This window comes from Nerophis lumbriciformis, linkage group LG02 (assembly GCF_033978685.3).
Source record: "Nerophis lumbriciformis linkage group LG02, RoL_Nlum_v2.1, whole genome shotgun sequence".
In the NCBI taxonomy this organism is placed as follows: domain Eukaryota; kingdom Metazoa; phylum Chordata; class Actinopteri; order Syngnathiformes; family Syngnathidae; genus Nerophis; species Nerophis lumbriciformis.
The window spans coordinates 54,444,626-54,467,074 of NC_084549.2; the positions used below are offsets into that span (position 1 = coordinate 54,444,626).

At 40.7% G+C, this 22,449-nt stretch overlaps 1 protein-coding gene across 2 annotated transcripts in view; it reads right to left on the bottom strand.

The window, feature by feature from the left end:
• The window catches only part of kcnk18 (potassium channel, subfamily K, member 18), a 39,301-nt gene extending 20,582 nt beyond the window's left edge, over positions 1-18,719 (bottom strand). Inside the window, exons 1-3 of one of the 2 annotated variants that reach the window (XM_061969235.2) lie at positions 18,602-18,719; positions 15,259-15,576; positions 15,046-15,189 (exon numbers count right to left, since the gene is read on the bottom strand). In XM_061969235.2, coding sequence (XP_061825219.1) covers positions 15,046-15,189; positions 15,259-15,502 — 388 coding nt within the window. In that variant the 5' untranslated portion in view covers positions 15,503-15,576; positions 18,602-18,719. Of the gene's footprint in view, positions 1-15,045; positions 15,190-15,258; positions 15,673-18,601 lie in introns of those variants that run through there. The other variant, XM_061969185.2, reaches the window with a different exon arrangement.
• Positions 18,720-22,449: the final 3,730 nt, after the last annotated feature.

Sequence of the window (22,449 nt, forward strand, 5' to 3'; positions counted from 1 at the left end):
AAGTACACAGTTCATGAAAAACAATATTTTTTGTTATTGTCATTATAAGTGGGCCTAAACACTTATATTAGAAATGGAAATGACTGCTGTCATTTGATTATAATAATAAGAGAATGTTGTTTGTCTATCTGTGTTGGCCCTGTGATGAGGTGGGGACTTGTCCAGGGTGTACCCTGCCTTCCGCCCGAATGCAGCTGAGATAGGCTCCAGCGACCCCGAAAGGGACAAGCGGTAGAAAATGGATGGATGGATGGAGATGTAAGTTGTTATTTAGTGAGGTTTGGGACAGGTGTGCTGCTGGTGTAGCCACAGTGTGCACGTCTAAAGTTGCTCACATGGACTCCACTCAATGCTCAGGGACTTTTTGCATTTGCTCACACATGAACAATGAGAGGGAACATTGATTGACAGAGTGTGTACCTTCAGTGCTGAAGTGGCATCAGAGTCTCTGTCTCTCTTTACTAGCTTCGTCGAAGCATGTTGCTATGTAGCTTGTTTCAGCAGATTTGAATTGCTGTTTTGGGCAGTAGATGGCATCTTTGATCCAAAGCACAATTTACATTTAACTAAAATGTTATTTTCTTTGTGCTCGACAAAAGAAAAGTAGTGAAAATATCTCCATGTTAGCAAACTCGACTTCTGGCTCCGCCATGATCAGACACGCCCCTCCCCCTCGCTCCCCACACTCACACTCAGACACACCCACACAGAGCGCATGTCTCTCTCTCTTCTCCGGCTTGTGACACAAGAAGAATCAGAACTCCGATAAAACACACTTTATACTACATAAAAAGTAACGTAAAATAACGCAGTAACGCATCATGTAGTAACGGTAACGGAGTTACTGAATATAAAAAAATAACGCGTTAGATTACTAGTTACCGCCGAAACTAACGGCGTTACAGTAACGCGTTACAAATAGTCCCAACACTGCTTACTAACAACAAACAATCTTACCGAGGCCGAGACCGCATCTTCCCTCCAAATGTTTCGACATCATGTCTTTGATTTAAGTGCTCGCGTATCACAGATGTACTGCCATAAAAAAACAAGGTCCGCTTTGCAAACTGAGTAAGGTATTCATGTTTTTAACAAGAATAAGAGGAAATATCCTCAAGCTTTACATGTTAGCACTGGCGATGTTTTTGCGAGTGACCCACTTCCGCCCGGAAAAACACCAGTGATGACGTCACGACTATTTTCGACAAATATAATTGTCAGCGACAAATTTTATTGTTGACATTTGTTGATAATGTCGACTAATCGTTGCAGCCCTGATGGTAAACCTTGCTGTAGATGAATAAGCCCTGTGCTAACATGTAAGGAGTATAACTGGTGCACATGCACTGTTTGTCCCACTCAGATATTCCAAGCATGGAAAGCAGCTGCTAAGTAACGACTGCATTCTCTTCTCAGAGCTCAGCTTGCGAGCATAACAACGTTCCCTCCTTTCTCTTCGTGGGACAACATGAGTTGTTTATTTCTACACTTTTATCTACTCTATGCATTCATTTTACCAAGGTTCACTTTTAATACTCTCCAATTAATGTAAAATGCCAGGTAGAACTCCACACAGTATACAGATGGATTCAAACCTTTGCATCTTCTGACTGTGAGGCTGACAGTCTAATCACTGCACCACTGAGCTGCTCCTAAGCAGGGCTGTACAGTTAGCTTTTTCACTGGGAGCACAATTGATGTGTTTTCAGTGGAAGAGAAAAATTGTATTCATTCGTATCAGTCCTCGGAAAATTTAGTGGGACCCCACAAAAAGAAGCTGTTTGCAACCTTTATGCGCCTGCCTCAAGGACGCTAACTTTCCAAAGTATTTTAAGCATTATACCCCAATGACTTACGGTTTGTTTATTATAACAGATGTATCACATGTATCACAAATAAAACAGAACAGTCACAAAGGCATGACGTACACAATTCTAATAAAATACTAATGCAAAAGATATCAATAGAAGTTCAGATTTGAACACAAACAAACCATTCGTAACCGCAATTGATGTGCCTATTTTGTTAAAGGGGACGATGTGACGTTGTGACGTCACATCGGGAAGCAATCCACCATTTTCTCAAACACCGAGTCAAATCAGCTCTGTTATTTTCCGTTTTTTCGACTATTTTCCGTACCTTGGAGACATCATGCCTCGTCGGTGTGTTGTCGGAGGGTGTAACAACACGAACAGGGACGGATTCAAGTTGCATCAGTGGCCCAAAGATGCGAAAGTGGCAAGAAATTGGACGTTTGTTCCGCACACTTTACCGACGAAAGCTATGCTACGACAGAGATGGCAAGAATGTGTGGATATCCTGCGACACTCAAAGCAGATGCATTTCCAACGATAAAGTCAAAGAAATCTGCCGCCAGACCCCCATTGAATCTGCCGGAGTGTGTGAGCAATTCAGGGACAAAGGACCTCGGTAGCACGGCAGGCAATGGCGGCAGTTTTTTCCCGCAGACGAGGGAGCTAAACCCCCTGGATGTCTTGGCTCACACCGTCCCTTATGCCACCGAAGATGATCAAGAGAAGAATATCGACCCTAGCTTCCCTGGCCTGCTGACATCAACTCCAAAACTGGACAGATCAGCTTTCAGGAAAAGAGTGCGGATGAGGGTATGTCTACAGAATATATTAATTGATGAAAATTGGGCTGTCTGCACTCTCAAAGTGCATGTTGTTGCCAAATGTATTTCATATGCTGTAAACCTAGTTCATAGTTGTTAGTTTCCTTTAATGCCAAACAAACACATACCAATCGTTGGTTAGAAGGCGATCGCCAAATTCGTTCTCGCTTTCTCCCGTGTCGCTGGCTGTCGTGTCGTTTTTGTCGGTTTCGCTTGCATACGGTTCAAACCGATATGGCTCAATAGCTTCAGTTTCTTCTTCAATTTCGTTTTCGCTACCTGCCTCCACACTACAACCATCCGTTTCAATACATTCGTAATCTGTTGAATCGCTTAAGCTGCTGAAATCCGAGTCTGAATCCGAGCTAATGTCGCTATAGCTTGCTGTTCTTTCCGCCATGTTTGTTTGTGTTGGCATCACTATGTGACGTCACGAAAATGGACGGGTGTTTATAACGATGGTTAAAATCAGGCACTTTGAAGCTTTTTTTAGGGATATTGCGTGATGGGTAAAATTTTGAAAAAAACTTCAAAAAATATAATAAGCCACTGGGAACTGATTTTTAATGGTTTTAACCATTCTGAAATTGTGATAATGTTCCCCTTTAAAAATAGTGCAAATGTTAAAGTTCATGAAATTGTCATCTGAAAAGTGCAGTCATTTGTTTGTGGTGTTGATGAGCCACGGCTGGAGAAAAGAAGAGACAGAGACTAAAGTTTGTACAGGCGACATTGAAATACTATCGCTAGTCTGATCATCAGTCTGGGGCCAGGGGAAAAAAAACTTGATAGCCACGATAAGCACATATATACGTTACAACATAGAAACCAGAAGACTTGCAACAAGAGGGGAGTGGAATACGGTAGTAGGTTAAGTATAAGTAGAGGATGCCAGGTGGCCACGGTTAATATCTGGATAAGTACCAGTCAGGAGGAAGTGCTAGATGACCGGAATTGAGACCCGAAATGGTCCACTTGTTGGACCACTCTTCTATGCACAGCTATAGAATAGACATCTCTGCATAGTTGATTATATGAGCCCAGAAGCATGTTGAACTTTGTTATTTTTATGTTCTTGCTTACTGTTAAGAATTCTCAATGTTATCTACATTTTCAGATACTTTATTTTGTCACTTCCGCTTCCCTTTTGACATGTGTGGTGACTTGTTTCTCTGCTACGTTTAATCGGTGCTCTAGTCATTGACGATGTGAGTATGTTGATTATTATATAAGACTAATTTAGTTTATTAATAGACATCACTGTGTTTGTGTAACATTTAGTGGTGTTTTATGAATATTATTGGTGCTGTGTTGTCAGAATGCTACGAGCTAACATCTCCCTATTAAGGATAGCATTGCTGCTGCTAATGTGGCTAGCTCACATGCCATTGTGAAAATGCAATACATTATGTTTCTAGTGCTTTACTTTGAGCCTATCTATAAGCACATAAATATATATATATATATATATATATATATATATATATATATATATATATATATATATATATATATATATATATATATATATATATATATATATATATATATTGTTTAGTTAAATGACATAAATGTTGATGGGTGTTTGCTTGTGGTTTACAGATACTAAATGAACCTAATCTAAACCAATATGCACCATTAAAGTTGGAAGAGTCCAAATGATGACTGTGTATTCTCTGACCGGAACCCCAACGTGGTCAATATCCGAAAAAAACAGTCGCAGAGTTTAATTCTCAACACTTACCATGGTCTGACTCTGGGTGTGGGTTGAGCTAATACACCAGTGTGCCTAATTATCAATAAACGGCTGCCGTTGAGTGCTGTGTGTTTAGGTAATCGCGGTGCTGTGCCTTGTTTAATGGGACCAGGAAAGAGTTTGGTATCCAATGGAACCGTTTCTGTTTTGATGCAGATGAAAATATTTATGAACAGTGGGAAACTAAGTTTTTAGCGCACCTGCGTCTTCTGGACTTAAAAAGCACCATACTGGGTGAAGATTACGACAATGATGCGGGAGAAGACGCCAGCTCTGATTCAACTATTGGACGATAAACATTTCTCATTTATGATGAGAGATGCTGCGGATGATGGCAGGAAGGCGCTGCAGATCCTGAGAGATCATTATACCGGTATGGGGAAGCCACGCATAATTTGTACTAAGATTTGACATCTCTTCAAATAGGAGTGAACGAGTGTCACACACAAAAATTGGTCACGGCACGTTCTGGCTCGCACTGCATCGACAAGGTGTAGCTCTTATCTGACAAAGGTAATGGTCCTCCAGCAGGTTCACATTTGTAAACTTTGTTAGAACTTTTTTTCCCTCCGTTTAGTCAAGTGTGATGTCTTCAACATAGCCGAGGACCTCACCAAACTATCCAATTTCCACCCTGTTTAATTTGACGGCAATGATATTAAATGGCCTGCCTCATGCATTTAAACCATTCTCTGTTTACGTGACACATAGTGATGACAGGTTAACATTTGCTGAGTTCTGAACAAACCTGAGGAGCGATTAGAGCACGGAAAAGTCTGGTGCTGCTGGCTTTGTAGAACGCAGCGTGATGCAAGTCAAAGGAAGAGATGAAGGAGCGTTAAAGCCGTGGTAAGAAAAGGACACATAGCAGCCGAGTGCACGTCAGCAACTGGTAACCGCAGCGACCAGAAACAATGGTGTAATTTCTGTCGGCAGAGAAAACGGGACAAAGTGAACTAAGCAGTGGATGAGCATCACATGTTTGCATTCAAGGTGGATCAGGTGGATGACGCCCCGCTCAGAGGAGTGAAGTTGAAGAGCCTCATGGTGGACTCGGGAACCACAGAGCACATCATCACAAATATTATACATTTAAGCCCAACAGCCATATATTGGAGCTGGCTGATGGTGTGCGTTCCAGCGGGCTCTCTCCGAAGAAGGGCACTTTCTTCCACCTTAGAAGAACATATCCAGCAGGTTTGGTTGGTTAAGCCTTTTGTTAATGCCGAAAAATGCTCATTTCACACCACGTCAATTTCGTTCACAGTAGAAAAGGGCCATGTTAGACCCGACCCTACCAAAATTCAGGCTGTGGTTGAGTGTCCCACCCCCACAACTAGAAGACACCTTCAGAGGTTCCTGGGGTTCGCAAATTTTTGTCGTCGATTCATCCGAAATTTTAGCCGTGTTGCGGAACCATTGACTAAGCTCACATCCCCCAAGGTACCCTTTGTCTGGAGTCTACTTGCAAGTGCTGCATTTTCTAGACTCTTTTTACCACTGCACCTGTGCTCATACAAGCTAACCCATCCCTCCAATTTTTTGTCGAGGTGGATGCCTCCGATACTGGTGTGGGGGCTGTCCTCTCCCAGCGTTCTGCCATCGACCAGAGGCTGCACACCTGTGCCTTCTCTCGTCGTCTGACTGCTGCCGAACGTAATTGCGACATTGGCAACAAGGAACTACTGGCTGTCATCCTGGCTTTTCACGAGTGGAGGCACTGGCTGGAGTGGGCTAAGGTCCCATTCATCACAAGAACCTGGCTTATCTCCGCGCTGCTCAAAGACTCAACTCAACCCATGTTAAGCCAGGTGGGCATTATTCCTCACATGTTTCAACTTCACCATCACCTTCCGCCCTGGCTCTTAGAAGACTAAGCCGGATGCACTGTCTCGCATCTTCTCCTGTCCCACTGAGCCAATAATACCCCAGGCCTGCAATGGGACATTAAAAAGCAGGTCAGGGACCCCTTTAAGTCTGCTGTGTCCGGGTGGACACCCCTCCGGCAAAAATTCCAAGGTTGCCTGTCAGTCGCACAATATTAATTCTGGCACAGCAATTTTGGTAGCCTACGCTACGCGAAGACGTCTATCATGATGGGATGCACATAAAAGTCCCAAGAACCCATACCTGAAAACGAACGTCTTACACTTTTCGGCGAAAAAAAGGGTCATGGATTTTGACAAACTGAGTTGCATTAGAATTACAGATAAACATATATGTGATGAACAATTGCGAAAACATTTTACCTAAGCCATAAGATGCGGTCATGGTATGGCGCCAAACTTGGCGCCAATGGTTTTTGGCCTGTTTTCGGTAAAAAAAAAAGTCATACTTTAACAAACTCTTCCTAGGGGTTTTGGCCAAATGAGTTGCAATCAAAATTACAGATACTACACATAGAGGTGATGATAAATCGCAAACAAATGTTGCCCATGCCATAAGATGTGGGCGGGGCATGGCGTCAAACTCTGCTCCGATGGTTCGCCACAAAACACGAAACGTTAATAACTCAGCTCCACAAATTCAGATCTTGGTCTTATTTGGTAGAAATGATGATGATGACACCTGTTCATAGCTAATCATAGTGGGCAGTGCACTGTCCCACGCAATCACCAATTAAACCGTCATTTCTACACTTCAGGTGCTCAGAGACAGATACTAAACTGATGGGTGATGATAATTTGCACTTTTTTTTTTTTAACTTATGACATGATGTGCTCGCCACACAACAAGAAACGTTTATAACTCGGCTCCACAAGTTCAGATCTTGATTATCATTGATAAAAATGATGTTGATGACACCCTGAAGTGCTAGATGGGTCAGTACCTGTTCATAGCCATTTGAAATGGCCGGAGCCTGGCCACAGAATCTGTCCCACGCCAATACCAATCAAACTGTTAATTTTAGATTACTGGATCTTCCTTCAAACCGACACGAATCTTTAAGGTCAGGGTCCAAAAATGTTTAAACGTTAATATTGACCCTACAATCGCCCTTTTTTGGGGAACATTTATAACAGTCATAACTTTCTTCTATTTGCTTTGATCTTCCTGAAATTTTGATGGTGGGTTAGGGCATCAGGAAAGACTTGACCGCAAGCATCAAATGTGCCGGCGGACTCGCGTGAACCCCTGAGCTGGTGCGGGACGTGAAGAAGTTTCGTCTGGATCTAGTCAAACACACTTCGATGCACAGCAGGGGCTCTAGAACCAGTCCTCTTGAGGGGCTAGACTCTCTTCCACTATGGTATTGCAAGCACTGAGTGGTGACAGGCGGGTGGCAATACTTGTTGCCCTACGGCTCAGAGCCTGTGCGTTGGAGTTTAACCCAGTAGACGAGAGGGTAGCTCCCCCACACCTCTGGGTCAGAGGACCGGTCTCAACTGTTGTTTGTGCTTATGCATAGGCAAAAACTTGGACATGGGAGGAGTTCAGGGAAGCCATGGAAAACGACTAATGGACGGTTTCGAAGTGATTCTGGACCACCATCCGCCGCCTTAGGAGAGGGAAGCTGTGCACTGTCAACATTGTGTTTGACCTCGACTTGGGATGTTGTGGATCAGTGGAAGGATTACTTCGAAGACCTTCTCAATCCCACCTACACATCTTCCTACAAGGAAGCAGTGCCTGGGGAATATGTGGTGAACTCCCCTGTTTCTGGGGCTGAGGTTGCCCAAGGTAGTTAAAAAACTCCTCGGTGGCAAGGTCCTATGTGTGGATGAGATTCACTCATAGTTCCTTAAGGCTCTGGATGATGTGGGACTGTCTTTGTTGACAAGATTCTGCATCATTGCGTGGACATTGAGGGCGGTGTCTCTGGAGTGGCAGACTGAGGTAGTGGTTCTTCACTTTAAGAGGGGGAAGCACAGGGTGTGTTCCAACTATCCCAGCATCACAGTCCTCAGCCTTCCCGGTAAGGACTATTTAGGTGTACTGGAGAGGACACTAATCCGAATCATCGAGCCTCAGATTCAGGAGGAGCAGTCTGGTTTTTGTCCTGGTCTCTGGAACAGCCCTGTACTCTTGGCAGGGTCCTTGAGAGTGTATGGAAGTTTGCGTAACCAGTCGACATGAGCTTAGTGGACTTGGAGAAGGCGTTCGACCGTGTCCCTTGGGAAGTCCTGTGAGAAGTGCTTAGAGAGTATGGAGTATCGGACCGCTTGATTGTGGCAGTCCTCTCCCTGTATGATTGGTGTCAGATCTTGGTCCGCATTTCTGGCAGTAAGTCAAATTCATTTACATTGAGGGTTGGACTCCTCCAGTGCTGCCCTTTGTCACCGATTGTGTTCATAAATTTTATGGACAAGTCAGGGCGTTGAGGGGTCCGGCTTGGTGGCTGCAGGATTAGGTCTCTGCTTTTTACAGATGCTGTGGTCCTGATGGTTCTCGTCCAAAAAAGGGTGGAGTGCCATCTCCAGCTGGGAAGTAGAACTTACCCCAAGTGGAGAAGTTCAAGTAGTCTTGTTCACGAGTGAGGGAAGAGTGGATCGTGAGATCGACAGACAGATTGGTGTGGCATCTGCAGTTATGCGGACCCTGTATCGAACCGTCATGGCGAAGAAAGAGCTGAGCAAACAGCTGGCCTGGGAACAGCCAGCTTGCATTGAGATTCCCCGGGAGGAGCTGGACAAAGTGTCTGGGGAGAAGGACTCTGTTTATGCTGCTGCCCGCGCGACCTGTTCTCGTAAAAGCAAAAGAAGATGTTTTTGATGGATGAATGGATAGATAAAACATGTTAAAAGAGATAGTAACCAAATATTAACAAGAAATTAATAAGTAGATTAACAATCCATCCATCCAACCATTTTCTACCACTTGTCTCTCATGATTTAGAATTTTCGCAAATTACACAATATGCTATTGCATAGACTACGTCAGCAGCCAAATTAGGAGCTGTGGAGGGGGGCGTGGTCGGCGTGCCTCCTGCGGGAAGGGAGTGTGTATGGTCTGGCTTTGAAGCCCAGCTGGCAGGTGAGTAGATTGGTCAGCTGGGGCTGGTAATCTAATCACCTGTCTCCTTCATCAGCAGTGTCCGAGGCCATGAGGGGGAGCGCTGATGAGAGCAGAAGAAAACCCCCACACGTGCGAGAAGGAGGCCGCTGGCGATACAGCCCTGAACATTGCAAAATATAAAAAAATAAAAACTTGTTTAGCCCTGCACTCCGGGCTCACGAAGACTGTCGGTCCCAGGGGAACCCATACGAAGGAGACTGTCACAGGAGCCTTTGTAACCCGTTTGTTTACCTACTACTAAAAGACAAGTTGTCGAGTATGTTCACTGTTATTTAATGCCAAACTTGTCCTTTGACTGTAGTAAGTAACATGTGTAATGTATCATAAAATTTTCTGTTAAAATAAAGCCAATAAGCACATTTTTTGTGCTCCTCTTTATTTTGAAAAGTATTGAAATACATTTTGGTAGCGGTAGTGGTACCAAAATATTGGTATCGAGCCAAGACCAGACAGCACTAATTATTACATTAAACTACGGTAATTGTTTAATGTAATTGTAATTTTCAATTGTAATTTAATTGTTTTTGTCCTGAGATCGGTAGGTTCGATCTCAGGGTGAACACTCTAATCGTTAGAGTGTTCGCCCTGAGATTGGTAGGTTGTGAGTTCAAACCCCGGCCGAGTCAAACCAAAGACTATAAAAATGGGACCCATTACCTCCTTGCTTGGCAATCAGCATCAAGGGTTGGAATTGGGGGTTAAATCACCAAAAATGATTCCCGGGCGCGGCACCAATGCTGCCCACTGCTCCCCTCACCTCCCAGGGGGTGAACAAGGGGATGGATGGGTCATATGCAGAGGACAAATTTCACCACACCGAGTGTGTGTGTGACAATCATTGGTACTTTAACTTTAACTTTAACTTTAACTTTAACAGACGCAATCCACTTTGCACACGTTCAGTAGATCAGCTTTGCATGTGCTATCAGGTTTGCACGTGTTTTAGTACATGCAAACCTTTCGTAAATCAGGCCTATTGTCTCCAAAGCTGCAGCGTATTACCCGTTATGTACCTATAAAGTACCCATTATGTACTTATAATGTTCACATTATGTACCAATAATGTACCCATTATATACCCATTATGTAACTATAATGTACCCATTATATACCCATTATGTAACTATAATGTACCCATTATATACCCATTATGTAACTATAATGTACCCATGATGTACCAATAATGTACCTATAATGTACCCATTATGTACCAATAATGTACCCACTATGTACCTATAATGTACCCACTGTGTACCTATAATGTAACCACAATGTACCTATAATGTACCCACTATGTACCTATAATGTACCCATTATGTACTGTACTTATAATGTACCCGTTATGTATCTATAATGTTCACATTATGTACCAATAATGGACCCATTATGTATCTATAATGTTCACATTATGTACCAATAATGGACCCATTATGTACCCATTATGTACCTATAATGCACCCATTATGTACCAATAATGATGTACCTATAATGTACCCACTATGTACCAATAATGTACCCACTATGTACCTATAATGTACCCACTATGTACCTATAATGTTCCCCCCAATGTACCTATAATGTACCCACTATGTACCTATAATGTACCACTTATGTACCTATAATGTACCCATTACGTACCAATATTGTACCTCTTACGTACCTATAATGTACCCTTTATGTACCTATAATGTACTCATTATGTACCTATAATGTACCCACTATGTACCCACCTTGGACCTATAATGTACCCACTATGGACCCACTATGTACCTATAATGTACCCACTATGTACCTATATAGTACCCACTATGTACCTATAATGTTCACATTATTTACCAATAATGTACCCATTATGTACCCGTTATGTACCAATAATGTACCCGTTATGTACCTATATTGTACCCATTATGTACCCATGATGTACCTATAATGTACCCACTATGTACCTATATAGTACCCACTATGTACCTATAATGTACCCACAATTTACCTATAATGTACCCACTATGTACCTATAATGTACCCATTATGTACCTATAATGTTACCATTATGTACCTATAATGTACCCGTTATGTACCAATAATGTACCTATAATGCACCCATTATGTACGAATAATGCTACGAATAATGTACCCATTATGTACCTATAATGTACCCATGATGTACCTATAATGTACCCACTATGTACCAATAATGTACCTATAATGCACCCATTATGTATGATTAATGTACCCATGATGTACCTTTAATGTACTTCCTATGTACTTATAATGTACCCACTATGTACCTATAACCTACCCACAATGTACCTATAATGTACCCACTATGTACCCATAATGTACCCATTATGTACCTATAATGTACCCATCATGTACCTATAATGTACCCGTTATGTACCCATAATGTAGCCGTTATGTACCAATAATGTGTCCGTTAAGTACCTATATTGTACCAGTTACATACCTATAATGTACCCACTATGTACCAATAATGTACCCACTATGTACCGATAATGTACCCATTATGTACCTATAATGTACCATTATGTACCCATAATGTACCCATAATGTACCCATTATGCACCTATAATGTACCCATTATGTACGAATAATGTACCCATTATGTACCTCTATACCCATGATGTACCTATAATGTACCCACTATGTACCAATAATGTACCCACTATGTACCTATAATGTACATACCCATTATTTACCTATTATGTGCCCATTATGTACCTATAATGTACCCATTATGTACCTATAATGTACCCGTTATGTACCCATAATGTACCCGTTATGTACCAATAATGTACCTCTTGCTTATCTATTTGGACCCATTATGTACCTATAATGTACCCACTATGTACCTATAATATACCCACTATGTACCAATAATGTACCCGCTATGTACCGATAATGAACCCACTATGTACCTATAATGTACCCACTATGTACCAATAATGTACCCACTATGTACCAATAATGTACCCATTATGTACTTATAATGTACCATTATGTACATATAATGTACCCATTATGTACCTATAATGTACCATTATATACCTATAATGTACCCATTATGTACGAATAATGTACCCATTATGTACCTATAATGTACCCATTATGTACCTATAATGTACCATTATGTACCCATAATGTACCCATTATGTACCAATAATGTACCTATAATGTACCCATTATGTACGAATAATGTACCCATTATGTACCTATAATGTATTCATGATGTACCTATAATGTACCCACTATGTACCAATAATGTACCAATAATTTACCCACTATGTACCTATAATGTACCCACAATGTACCTATAGTGTACCCACTATGTACCTATAATGTACCCACTATGTACCTATAATGTACCCATTATGTACATATAATGTACTCATTATGTACCAATAATGTACCCACTATGTACCTTTAATGAACCCATTATGTACCTGTTATGTACCAATAATGTACCCGTTTGTACCTATATTGTACTCGTTACGTACCTATAATGTACCCATTATGTAACTATAATGTACCCATTATATACCTATAATGTACTTAAGACCTTCCATTGTTCTCTGTTTGAGTAATTTTATCAATCAATCAATCAATCAATCAATGTTTATTTATATAGCCCTAAATCACAAGTGTCTCATTCCAGACAACAAAATAATAAAAGTATGATTGATTCCTGCTGATATCTTATTAAATCTATATCGGTAGTGGCTATTACAAGAGTCTGCAATATCGGTATCGTATAGGAAGTGAAAGAGTTGAACCGAGACACCCTTATAAAAACATTCCAGTCTTGCTGGTTTGATTAAGCCGGTGGTCAGCAAACCGCGGCTTTAGAGCCCCATGTGTCTCTTTAGCGCCGCCCTTCTGGCTCCCTGGACCTCTTTCTGAGATGTGTCAAAATGAAAAAAAAAATCCTTCCATTTTCTACCGCTTGTCCCTTAAGAGAAAAAAAACACAACACAAACCTCCCTCAATGTTAGAAATCCCACTGTTTAGGTTATACATGCTTCACTGATGAAAGTATTTGGCAAGCACCGTTTTGTCCTGCTAATTTCAGCGATCCTTGAACTCACCGTAGTTTGTTTACATATACAACTTTCTCCGATGCTGCCACAGAAAGACGTGTTTTATGCCACTCCTTCTTTGTCTCATTTTGTCCACCAAACGTTTTATACTGTGTGTGAATGCATAAAGGTGAGCTTTGTTGATTTTGTTGATTTGCTAATCAGGCATATTTGGTCAATCCATGACTGCAAGCTAATCAATGCTAACATGCTATTTAGGCTAGCTATATGAACATATTGCATCATAATGCCTCGTTTGTAGGTATAATTGAGCTCATTTAATTTCCTTCACTTATGTCCTGTGTGTATTTAATCTAAATTGGCATGTCTCCTGACACATTATCTGTATGTAAAATTGTCTGCATTTCTCATAGTTGTGTGCCATGTTGTTCCAGACCACAGCAAACGTTACCCAGCTTGCAAAGATTGTAATAAATCCATTAGAAGAAGACAGCCTGCTGTTTCCTTTAACTTGGACACACACATCTATACCTTTGGCCATTCATTTCCAGAAGTTATCTCACCCTCTGAAAAGCCTCCGTTTTACTAATTATTTCCAATGCTGCAAAAATGTGAAGAATAAAAATTAAAATACAACATTTCTGTCAACAAAGATTTGCGTCAGCCTTTGATAGTAGGCTGATATAGCTACACTTAGATCATGTGTTGCCTTCATTACAACACTTATATAAGGCTTTTAATTTTTCGCGGCTCCAGACAGATTTTTATTTTTTTATTTTTGGTCCAAAATGGCTCTTTCAACATTTTGGGTTGCCGACACCTGGATTAAGCAGACCTTTGTACTTCTCAATCACTGAAATATATTTCTATTAGGGATGTCCGATAATGGCTTTTTGCCGATATCCGATATTCCGATATTGTCCAACTCTTTAATTACCGATATCAACCGATATATACAGTCGTGGAATTAACACATTATTATGCCTAATTTGGACAACCAGGTATGGTGAAGATAAGGTACTTAAAAAAAATAAATAAATAAATAAAATAAGATAAATAAATTAAAAACATTTTCTTGAATAAAAAAGAAAGTAAAACAATATAAAAACAGTTACATAGAAACTAGTAATTAATGAAAATTAGTCAAATTAACTGTTAAAGGTTAGTACTATTAGTGGACCAGCAGCACGCACAATCATGTGTGCTTACGGACTGTATCCCTTGCAGACTGTATTGATATATATTGATATATAATGTAGGAACCAGAATATTAATAACAGAAAGAAACAACCCTTTTGTGTGAATGAGTGGGAGGGAGGTTTTTTGGGTTGGTGCACTAATTGTAAGTGTATCTTGTGTTTTTTTATGTTGATTTAATAAAAACAAAAATTAAATTTTTTTTTAAAAAAACGATACCGATAATAAAAAAAACGATACCGATAATTTCCGATATTAAATTTTATCGGACATCTCTAATTTCTATATTTCATATTTCTATCAACCTGGCCTTTTATCTACTTGGCGTCGATGCCTGTGCAGCCAATGCCGATAATCAATCAGGAGGACACTGAACTGGCACTTACCCACTGTTGTGAAGACCGTGCAGCAGAAGAACAAGGAGCCAGCGAAGGTCCACCTGCCAGGCTGTTGGAGCCAAATGGTCTTGAAATCCTCTTGCATCTTGTTCTCCAAGTCATCTACGATTTGTTGTGTGACTGATGAGTTCTCTGAAGGTAAACAAATTATAATTAAATGTCGGGATCACTTAACTCCATCTGGGAGTATTTGGTACGTACTGATGAGGTTCTGGACGTGCCTGGTGAGGTTCTGGACGTGCAGCACTATGTCTCCTAAGAAGTCCTTGTACTCCACGTTGGTGGTTGTGTTCCCTCCTTCAATTTTTTGGAATATAAGTGCGCCCACCACCGCGTAAACAACTAGAGACATACACAACAAGAGGTGAGGAAAGAGCCTCCACATCCGTGATGTGCATGTGTTGGACTTGTCCAAGTTCTTTATGGCCTTCTTGACCGCCTTCATCTTATCCCCTTTTGTCTCCTTCTTCCTTCACTGCCAGTCAGCTTGCCTCGATGCTCCACCGATCTGCTCTGGGTCTGCTCAGGCATCGCACACACACTACATCATCTTAGACACGCCCCCAAGGGACATAAGCTACGTTGCTCAGTGCATTACTGATAACATACTTTGGAAGTCACTCAACTGAAAGAACATTTAGATTACTCACAAACAAGTTAGGAATTTTTGGCTTGTTTCCTTTTAAAGAATGAGCCTCAAATCAACTTAAAGGGGAACTGCACTTTTTTTTGGAATGTTGCCCGTCGTTCACAATCATTATGAGAGACAAGAACAAACTCTTTTTTTTTGAATTTTTGGACAATTGAGGATTCACAACCTCATATTTTTGAAGCTGAATGAACAGAGGATGAACCGCTGCTTCGAGAAACGAGCACGAAGAAGAAGGTGAGACGTCGGAGCAGACGGAAGCAGAGCGAGTGAGGTGAAAGCGACACAAAGCTGCAAAGTAACCTGCTCAGTGGCCTAGTGGTTAGAGTGTCCGCCCTGAGATCGGTAGGTTGGGAGTTCAAACCCTGGCTGAGTCATACCAAAGACTATAAAAAATGAAACCCATTACTTCCCTGCTTGACACTCAGCATCAAGGGTTGGAATTGGGGGTTAAATCACCAAAAATGATTCCCGGGCACGGCCACTGCTGCTGCTCACTGCTCCCCTCACCTCCCAGGGGGTGATCAAGGGTGATGGGTCAAATGCAGAGAATAATTTCGCCACACCTAGTGTGTGTGTGACAATCATTGGTACTTTAACTTTAACTTTAACAAATGTGGAATTTGGAGACAAGCTATTTTGACATAAATGGAGTGCTTGCCCCAAATAAACCAGAAAAAATGTCCCCAGTCGGCTGAACAAAAGAGTCCATTGAGTGAGCCACACTTTATATTGATCATAACACACGCAGCAAACAAAAAAATTATACGTTTGTACACAGCTAGCTGTCGAGCTAGCTGTGTACAAACAAAACATGAAATGTGGGCTAATACTTTACAGATACTGTAATATGATTGTTCATGTTTTTCAGTCAGTACAGATTGGTGTTATATCACAGTGTTGTGCATTACAAACTCAAACGCTTTCGTCTTGCTGTAGAAGCTAGCTTATCTCTCGCCGTAGTTAGCTTTTACGGCTAATACCAAAGCACGCCAATGTGTTAGTACGCTAGAAAAAGGGTTCCTCAGTATTGGCTCTGACAATAACAATGTCGCTACAGTTTGGTTATCATACGGGTTACGGAACGTAAATGAAATATTGTTGACGGTTTTTGAAAGCATTTTTAAAGTGATTTAGTGGTAGAATGCTGCCTAGAACGAGCCGATTTTTACATGTTAGGATGCAAAAAAAAACAAAAAAACATTTTGTCTTCTTGGCTCTCATAATGATTGTGAATTATAGGCAAAATTCCACAAAAAGTGCAGTTACTTCTAGACCTCCACCCCAGATCCCACCTTACTCCTACCCACTTCTCCGAAGTGGGCTGGCTCAGGGTGGAGGACACAACTTGCACTGAGCCTAGTCTATAAAATCTGCTACACCTCCCTGATACCGAAGTACATGTCAAACTACTTCCTTAACGTAAATGACCGCCAGAACCACAACACCAGGGGGAGCTCCACTAACCACGTTAAACCCAGATTCCGATCTAACAAAGGTCTTAACTCATTCTCTTTCTATGCCACATCAATGTGGAATGCGCTCCCAACAGGTATAAAAGGGCATCTCTATCCTCCTTCAAAACCGCACTAAAAGTACACCTCCAGGCAACTTCAACCCTAAACTAACACCCTCCCCGGGTTGTTAATAATCAAATGTAAACAATCAAATGTAGATACTTTTTCTTATGCCTTCTGATCTCTCTCTCTCTCTCTATGTCCACTACTTGCTGTACATATCCTACCACGTCAGACCTACACTGTTTCAATATCCATTTCTCTGTTCTCAATTGTTGATGACTGATGATAACAACCAAACCTAACCCCCCCCCCCTCCACACCTCGGATTGTAAATAATGTAAATAATTCAATGTATATACCCTGATGATTATCTTGTGTGATGACTGTATTATGATGATAGTATATATGATAGTATATATCTGTATCATTAGTGGACCCGGACTTAAACAAGTTGAAAAACTTATTCGGGTGTTACCATTTAGTGGTCAATTGTACGGAATATATACTTCACTGTGCAACCTACTAATAAAAGTCTCAATCAATCAATCAAAAATCCCCTTTAAGAGTTGATATCTTCATTGGTAGCTCATTTAAACAATTGAACAATTGATACATCATATTTTCCTAAATGTTTATAAAAAATAATTTATATAAAAAAATAGGTGTCAGCGGTGGGTAGTAACGCGCTACATTTACCCTGTAACATTTATATAAAGGGATCATATTAAGATTTTTTTTTTACATTTAAAACACTTCCTTGTGGTCTACATAACATGCAATGGGGGTTCTTTGGTCAAAATTTTGCATAGACTATTTCACAGACCAACTTTAAGGGCGGTCTTATTTATCTAAATTTCGACCGCGTCTTCTCCCTGTCAGCCATGTTGTAGTTTTTAGCGCTTCAATATGGAGTCTACTGATGGATACAAATTAGAACTATAGGCTACTTTGTATTAAAAATGGCGACAGCGAAGGATGCATGTGCATGTACGAGACAGTCTGCCCCACAACGAGAGGATAGCGAAAAAGAAGGAGCTTACTGACAACAACGTCGGACTACAATGGCGGACTCACGCAACACTCTTCAGGTAAATTTCTAACATACTGTATGTGGAGAAATCTGCTAGTGGTGGGAATCTTTGGGCATCGTCTGCTTGGCACTCAGCATCAAGGGTTGAAATTGGGGGTTAAATCACCAAAAATGATTCCCGGGCACGGCACGATCAAGGGGATGGGTCAAATGCAGAGGACAAATTTCACCACACCTAGTGTGTGTGCCAATCATTGGTACTTTAACTTAACTTTAACTTTACACATACAAACTGTAGCACACAAAAAAGCATATTTAATAAAAAAAACGTTATTTTGGTCTTACCTTTACTTATAAATGAAGTCCATGCGCCGCTCCTTCTGAACAAAAGCATCGATAACTTGTTTGTAGAAGTCTTCCTTATCTTTCTTCAGTTTTAGAAGTCTCTCTGTCTCGATGGAGATCTTCCTTTAATTATTACCACCTGCTTCGATTGAAAGTTTAGTTAGAAAACTGTTCTGCCCTCACTACATGTGTTGAGGTTATAAAGCTTGGCAGACAGCTAACAACCAATCCAGGACGTTCTAATAAAGTTCCAAAGCAGATGAATCCATTTAGGCTCTTTATTGTTGTTGATCTTGCTTTGTCTTGCACTGGACTTTTATTAATTTTTTTTGTAAAACTGAAATACACACAATGACAATGTATAAGCTATATGATTCAATCAACACACTGAAATGCAATACACAATATGTAAACATCAGCTCCACACAAATACACAGCACCACCATCAAACAAACACTGCTGAGTGTTGAAACTATTTCTATGGTGGAAATACACGACCGGCAGCCATTTTAAGTCCTCAAACATCCATTAAATTAGTGCACAAAAATCGTTTTTCAATACACATCTTACTATCAAATTTAGACACTTTCCACCTTCATATTGAGCCACATAAACAAGTTAAACAGTTTACTTACAGACTTATCTTTTCCAAGGCTTGTAAGAGGTAACACAACTTGTCTACTTCTTATTGTCTCATGAACTGAACTAACATCGTAAACCGGAAGTGACCAAACTGATGACGCGCAGCATTTTCCCATCGCTACAAGGTGTCAGTAATAGTCCACAATCAAACGGGAATAACAAAAACTGTTTTATTTTAGATATGTAATCCTCCATGTTAAAAATCCAGGCGAGAGGAAAAAATTAACGATCGTTAACTGTTGCTGCTTGTTGTCACTTACTCTGCAGCCGAGTAGTCGCAAAAATGATCTCTGGGATCACTAGCGCCCTCTACCACCAGGAGCCGGGATTACTGCGAGCCTCAGCCAGTGCGTCTTTGCAGCCGTTTTATGATTGCTCAGCACAAGAAATACGTTACACACATACAGTTGTTGACAAAATACACTGTACATTATATACCTCAGCTAACTAAACTATGGAAATGTATAATATAGTTCATATAGCAATACGGTCTCACTGCACAGCAGGCCAGCAGTTAGCCGAGTCATTGCGCAATCCATGGTGAGGCTCAACTGGCTGCTGATCACCGCAAGTCTCTTCTCAGTATTTGAACGGCAAATGTGAAAATTCAGCGATTTTTAATAAAAATTATCTAAAACTGGTGAAGTTAAATGGAAAATAAATTTATAGTATAATCACTGGATACATATAACAATTTAATTAATTGTTTTTCTTTTTAAATTTTTTTTCTTTCCATGACGGGATGTGAGGCCCCGCCTCACCTGCCTCCCCTGACTGCACGTCACTGGTTCCCCAATAATAAAGAAGCTGGTCGGATCTCTCGGTGAACTGTCCGCATTACTTTATTTACAATAAACAAATAATTTATTGACATTTACTAAGCGATTTTACAATGAATCATGTCCGAATTGCGATGCATCTAAAAATGTATTATTTCCCCCACCTATAATATCTGCTGACTTCACCAATTGAAAAAAAGGTCACAAATTGGGCAAATTCCAAACGGCTTGTTTGGAGGAAATATGATGAAAGGCAACATTTTTTTTATAAATATCTGCGCCATGTCTCCACGGTGTGATTTCAAATTTTCGGGACACATGTACAAACCCCAAAACCAGTGAAGTTGGCACGTTGTGTAAATCATAAATAAAAACAGAATACAATGATTTGCAAATCCTTTTCAACCTATATTCAATTGAATAGACTGCAAAGACAAGATAGTTAACGTTCGAACTGGTAAACTTTGTTATTTTTTGGGAATTGGGAACAGGTGGGTGCCATGATTGGGTATAAAAGCAGCTTCCATGAAATGCTCAGTCATTCACAAACAAGGATGGGGCGAGGGTCACCACTTGGTGAACAAATGCGTGAGCAAATTGTCCAATAGTTTAACAACATTTCTCAATGAGCTATTACAAGGAATTTAGGGATTTCATCATCTACGGTCCCTAATATCATCAAAAGGTTCAGAGAATCTGGAGGAATCACTGCACATAATCATTGCACATTGAACGCTTGTGACCTTTGATCCCTCAGGCGGTACTGCATCAAAAAACGACATCAGTGTGTAAAGGATATCACCACCAGTGACGTGCTGTCAGGGGAGGCAAGTGAGGCAGTGCCTCACCTTGCCACCAGGGGGGTAAAAGGCTTAACCATCCATCCATCTTCTACCACTTGTCCCTTTTGGTGTGATGTTCAAAAACTAAGTAATGAAATAAAATAAGTTTTAATATTTCTCTTTTGGTCTATGCTTTCTATGTGATTTTGTTGTGGTTCCTGTATATTTTGATAATTTTCATGGTCAAAATCGTGGAAATTCCGTGTTTCCTGATGAAAATAACGCAGCAGACGAGAAGTGAGGTAGACACAGGGGGTGCCTCCACGGCTACACACAAAGTGTATTGAGCGTGTGCGTGCGAGGGGGCGCGTGCTGGTTGCCACAGGGAAAAGGCAGGCCATGAGGCAGCAAGTACCTCTGCCTCAAAGTAGGGGGCGATATATTGTCAACTTGCACTTCAAAGCCTCAGCAGTACTCTGACTTGAGTAGTGGGGGTGCTCAAGCTAGCAGACACATGTCTCTCCAGGGGAAGCCAGCCTTTTTTCTTTCTTTTTTTTTAACTGTATTTATAACAAACATGGCATTTTTATTAGATTAAGCCAACGTTTGTGGGTGTTTTTGTCAGATGCAAAAATATTGTTTTATTGCTTGGAATGAAATGGAATTAAATGAATGTGTCTGCCAATATGGAGGATTATATACTGTATCCAAGATTAAATACTTCTCTAAACTGGACTTTAAGACAAAATGAATGTGATCATACAAAGTATGTTTTCATGGAGGATAGCTATTCATACTTCAGATACAAATACATAAAGATAGGATGCACTCACAATACTTTTGTTAAGCAAATTGGACCAAAAAATATTTAATAACAACTGTATCAAATACTTTTTGGACCCATTTATCATATCATAATATCATTATGATAACGTTTTTATGAAAGCAAATAACTCCCTTCTTTTTCCTGTTAATCTAATGTGCAACCTAAATCATGGACCACAATGGAAACAAGCCTTTTGGCTTTTTGTGCCATCCATTTGCCTTTTTAAAGCATTACATGGATTCAATTCTTTAAGATGTCAATAAACTTCTCAATCAAACAATCAATCAACAATGATTTGAGCTGCACATATGAGTTTAAGTAAAAAAAAAAGAAGAAAGAAAACTCCAGAAGTATCTATGCCTCACCTGGTGTTTAGTTCACCGCACGTCACTGATCACCACATGGGCTCAGGAACACTTCAGGAAACCACTGTCAGTAACTACAGTTGGTCGCTACATCTGTAAGTGCAACTTAAAACTCTACTATGCAAAGCGACAGCCATTTATCAACAACACCCAGAAAAGTCGCCGGCACTGATGCAAAGTGGAAAAGTGTTCTGTGGTCTGACGAGCCCACATTTCAAATTGTTTTTGGAAACTGTGGGCGCCAAAGAAGAAAAGAACCATCCGGCTTGTTATAGGCGCAAAGTTCAAAAGCCAGCATCTGTGATGGTATGGGGGTGTATTAGTGCCCAAGACATGGGTAACTTACACATCTGTGAAGGCGCCATTAATGCTGGAAGGTACATACAGGTTTTGGAGCAAAATATGTTGCCATCCAAGCAACGTTACCATGGACGCCCCTGCTTATTTCATCAAG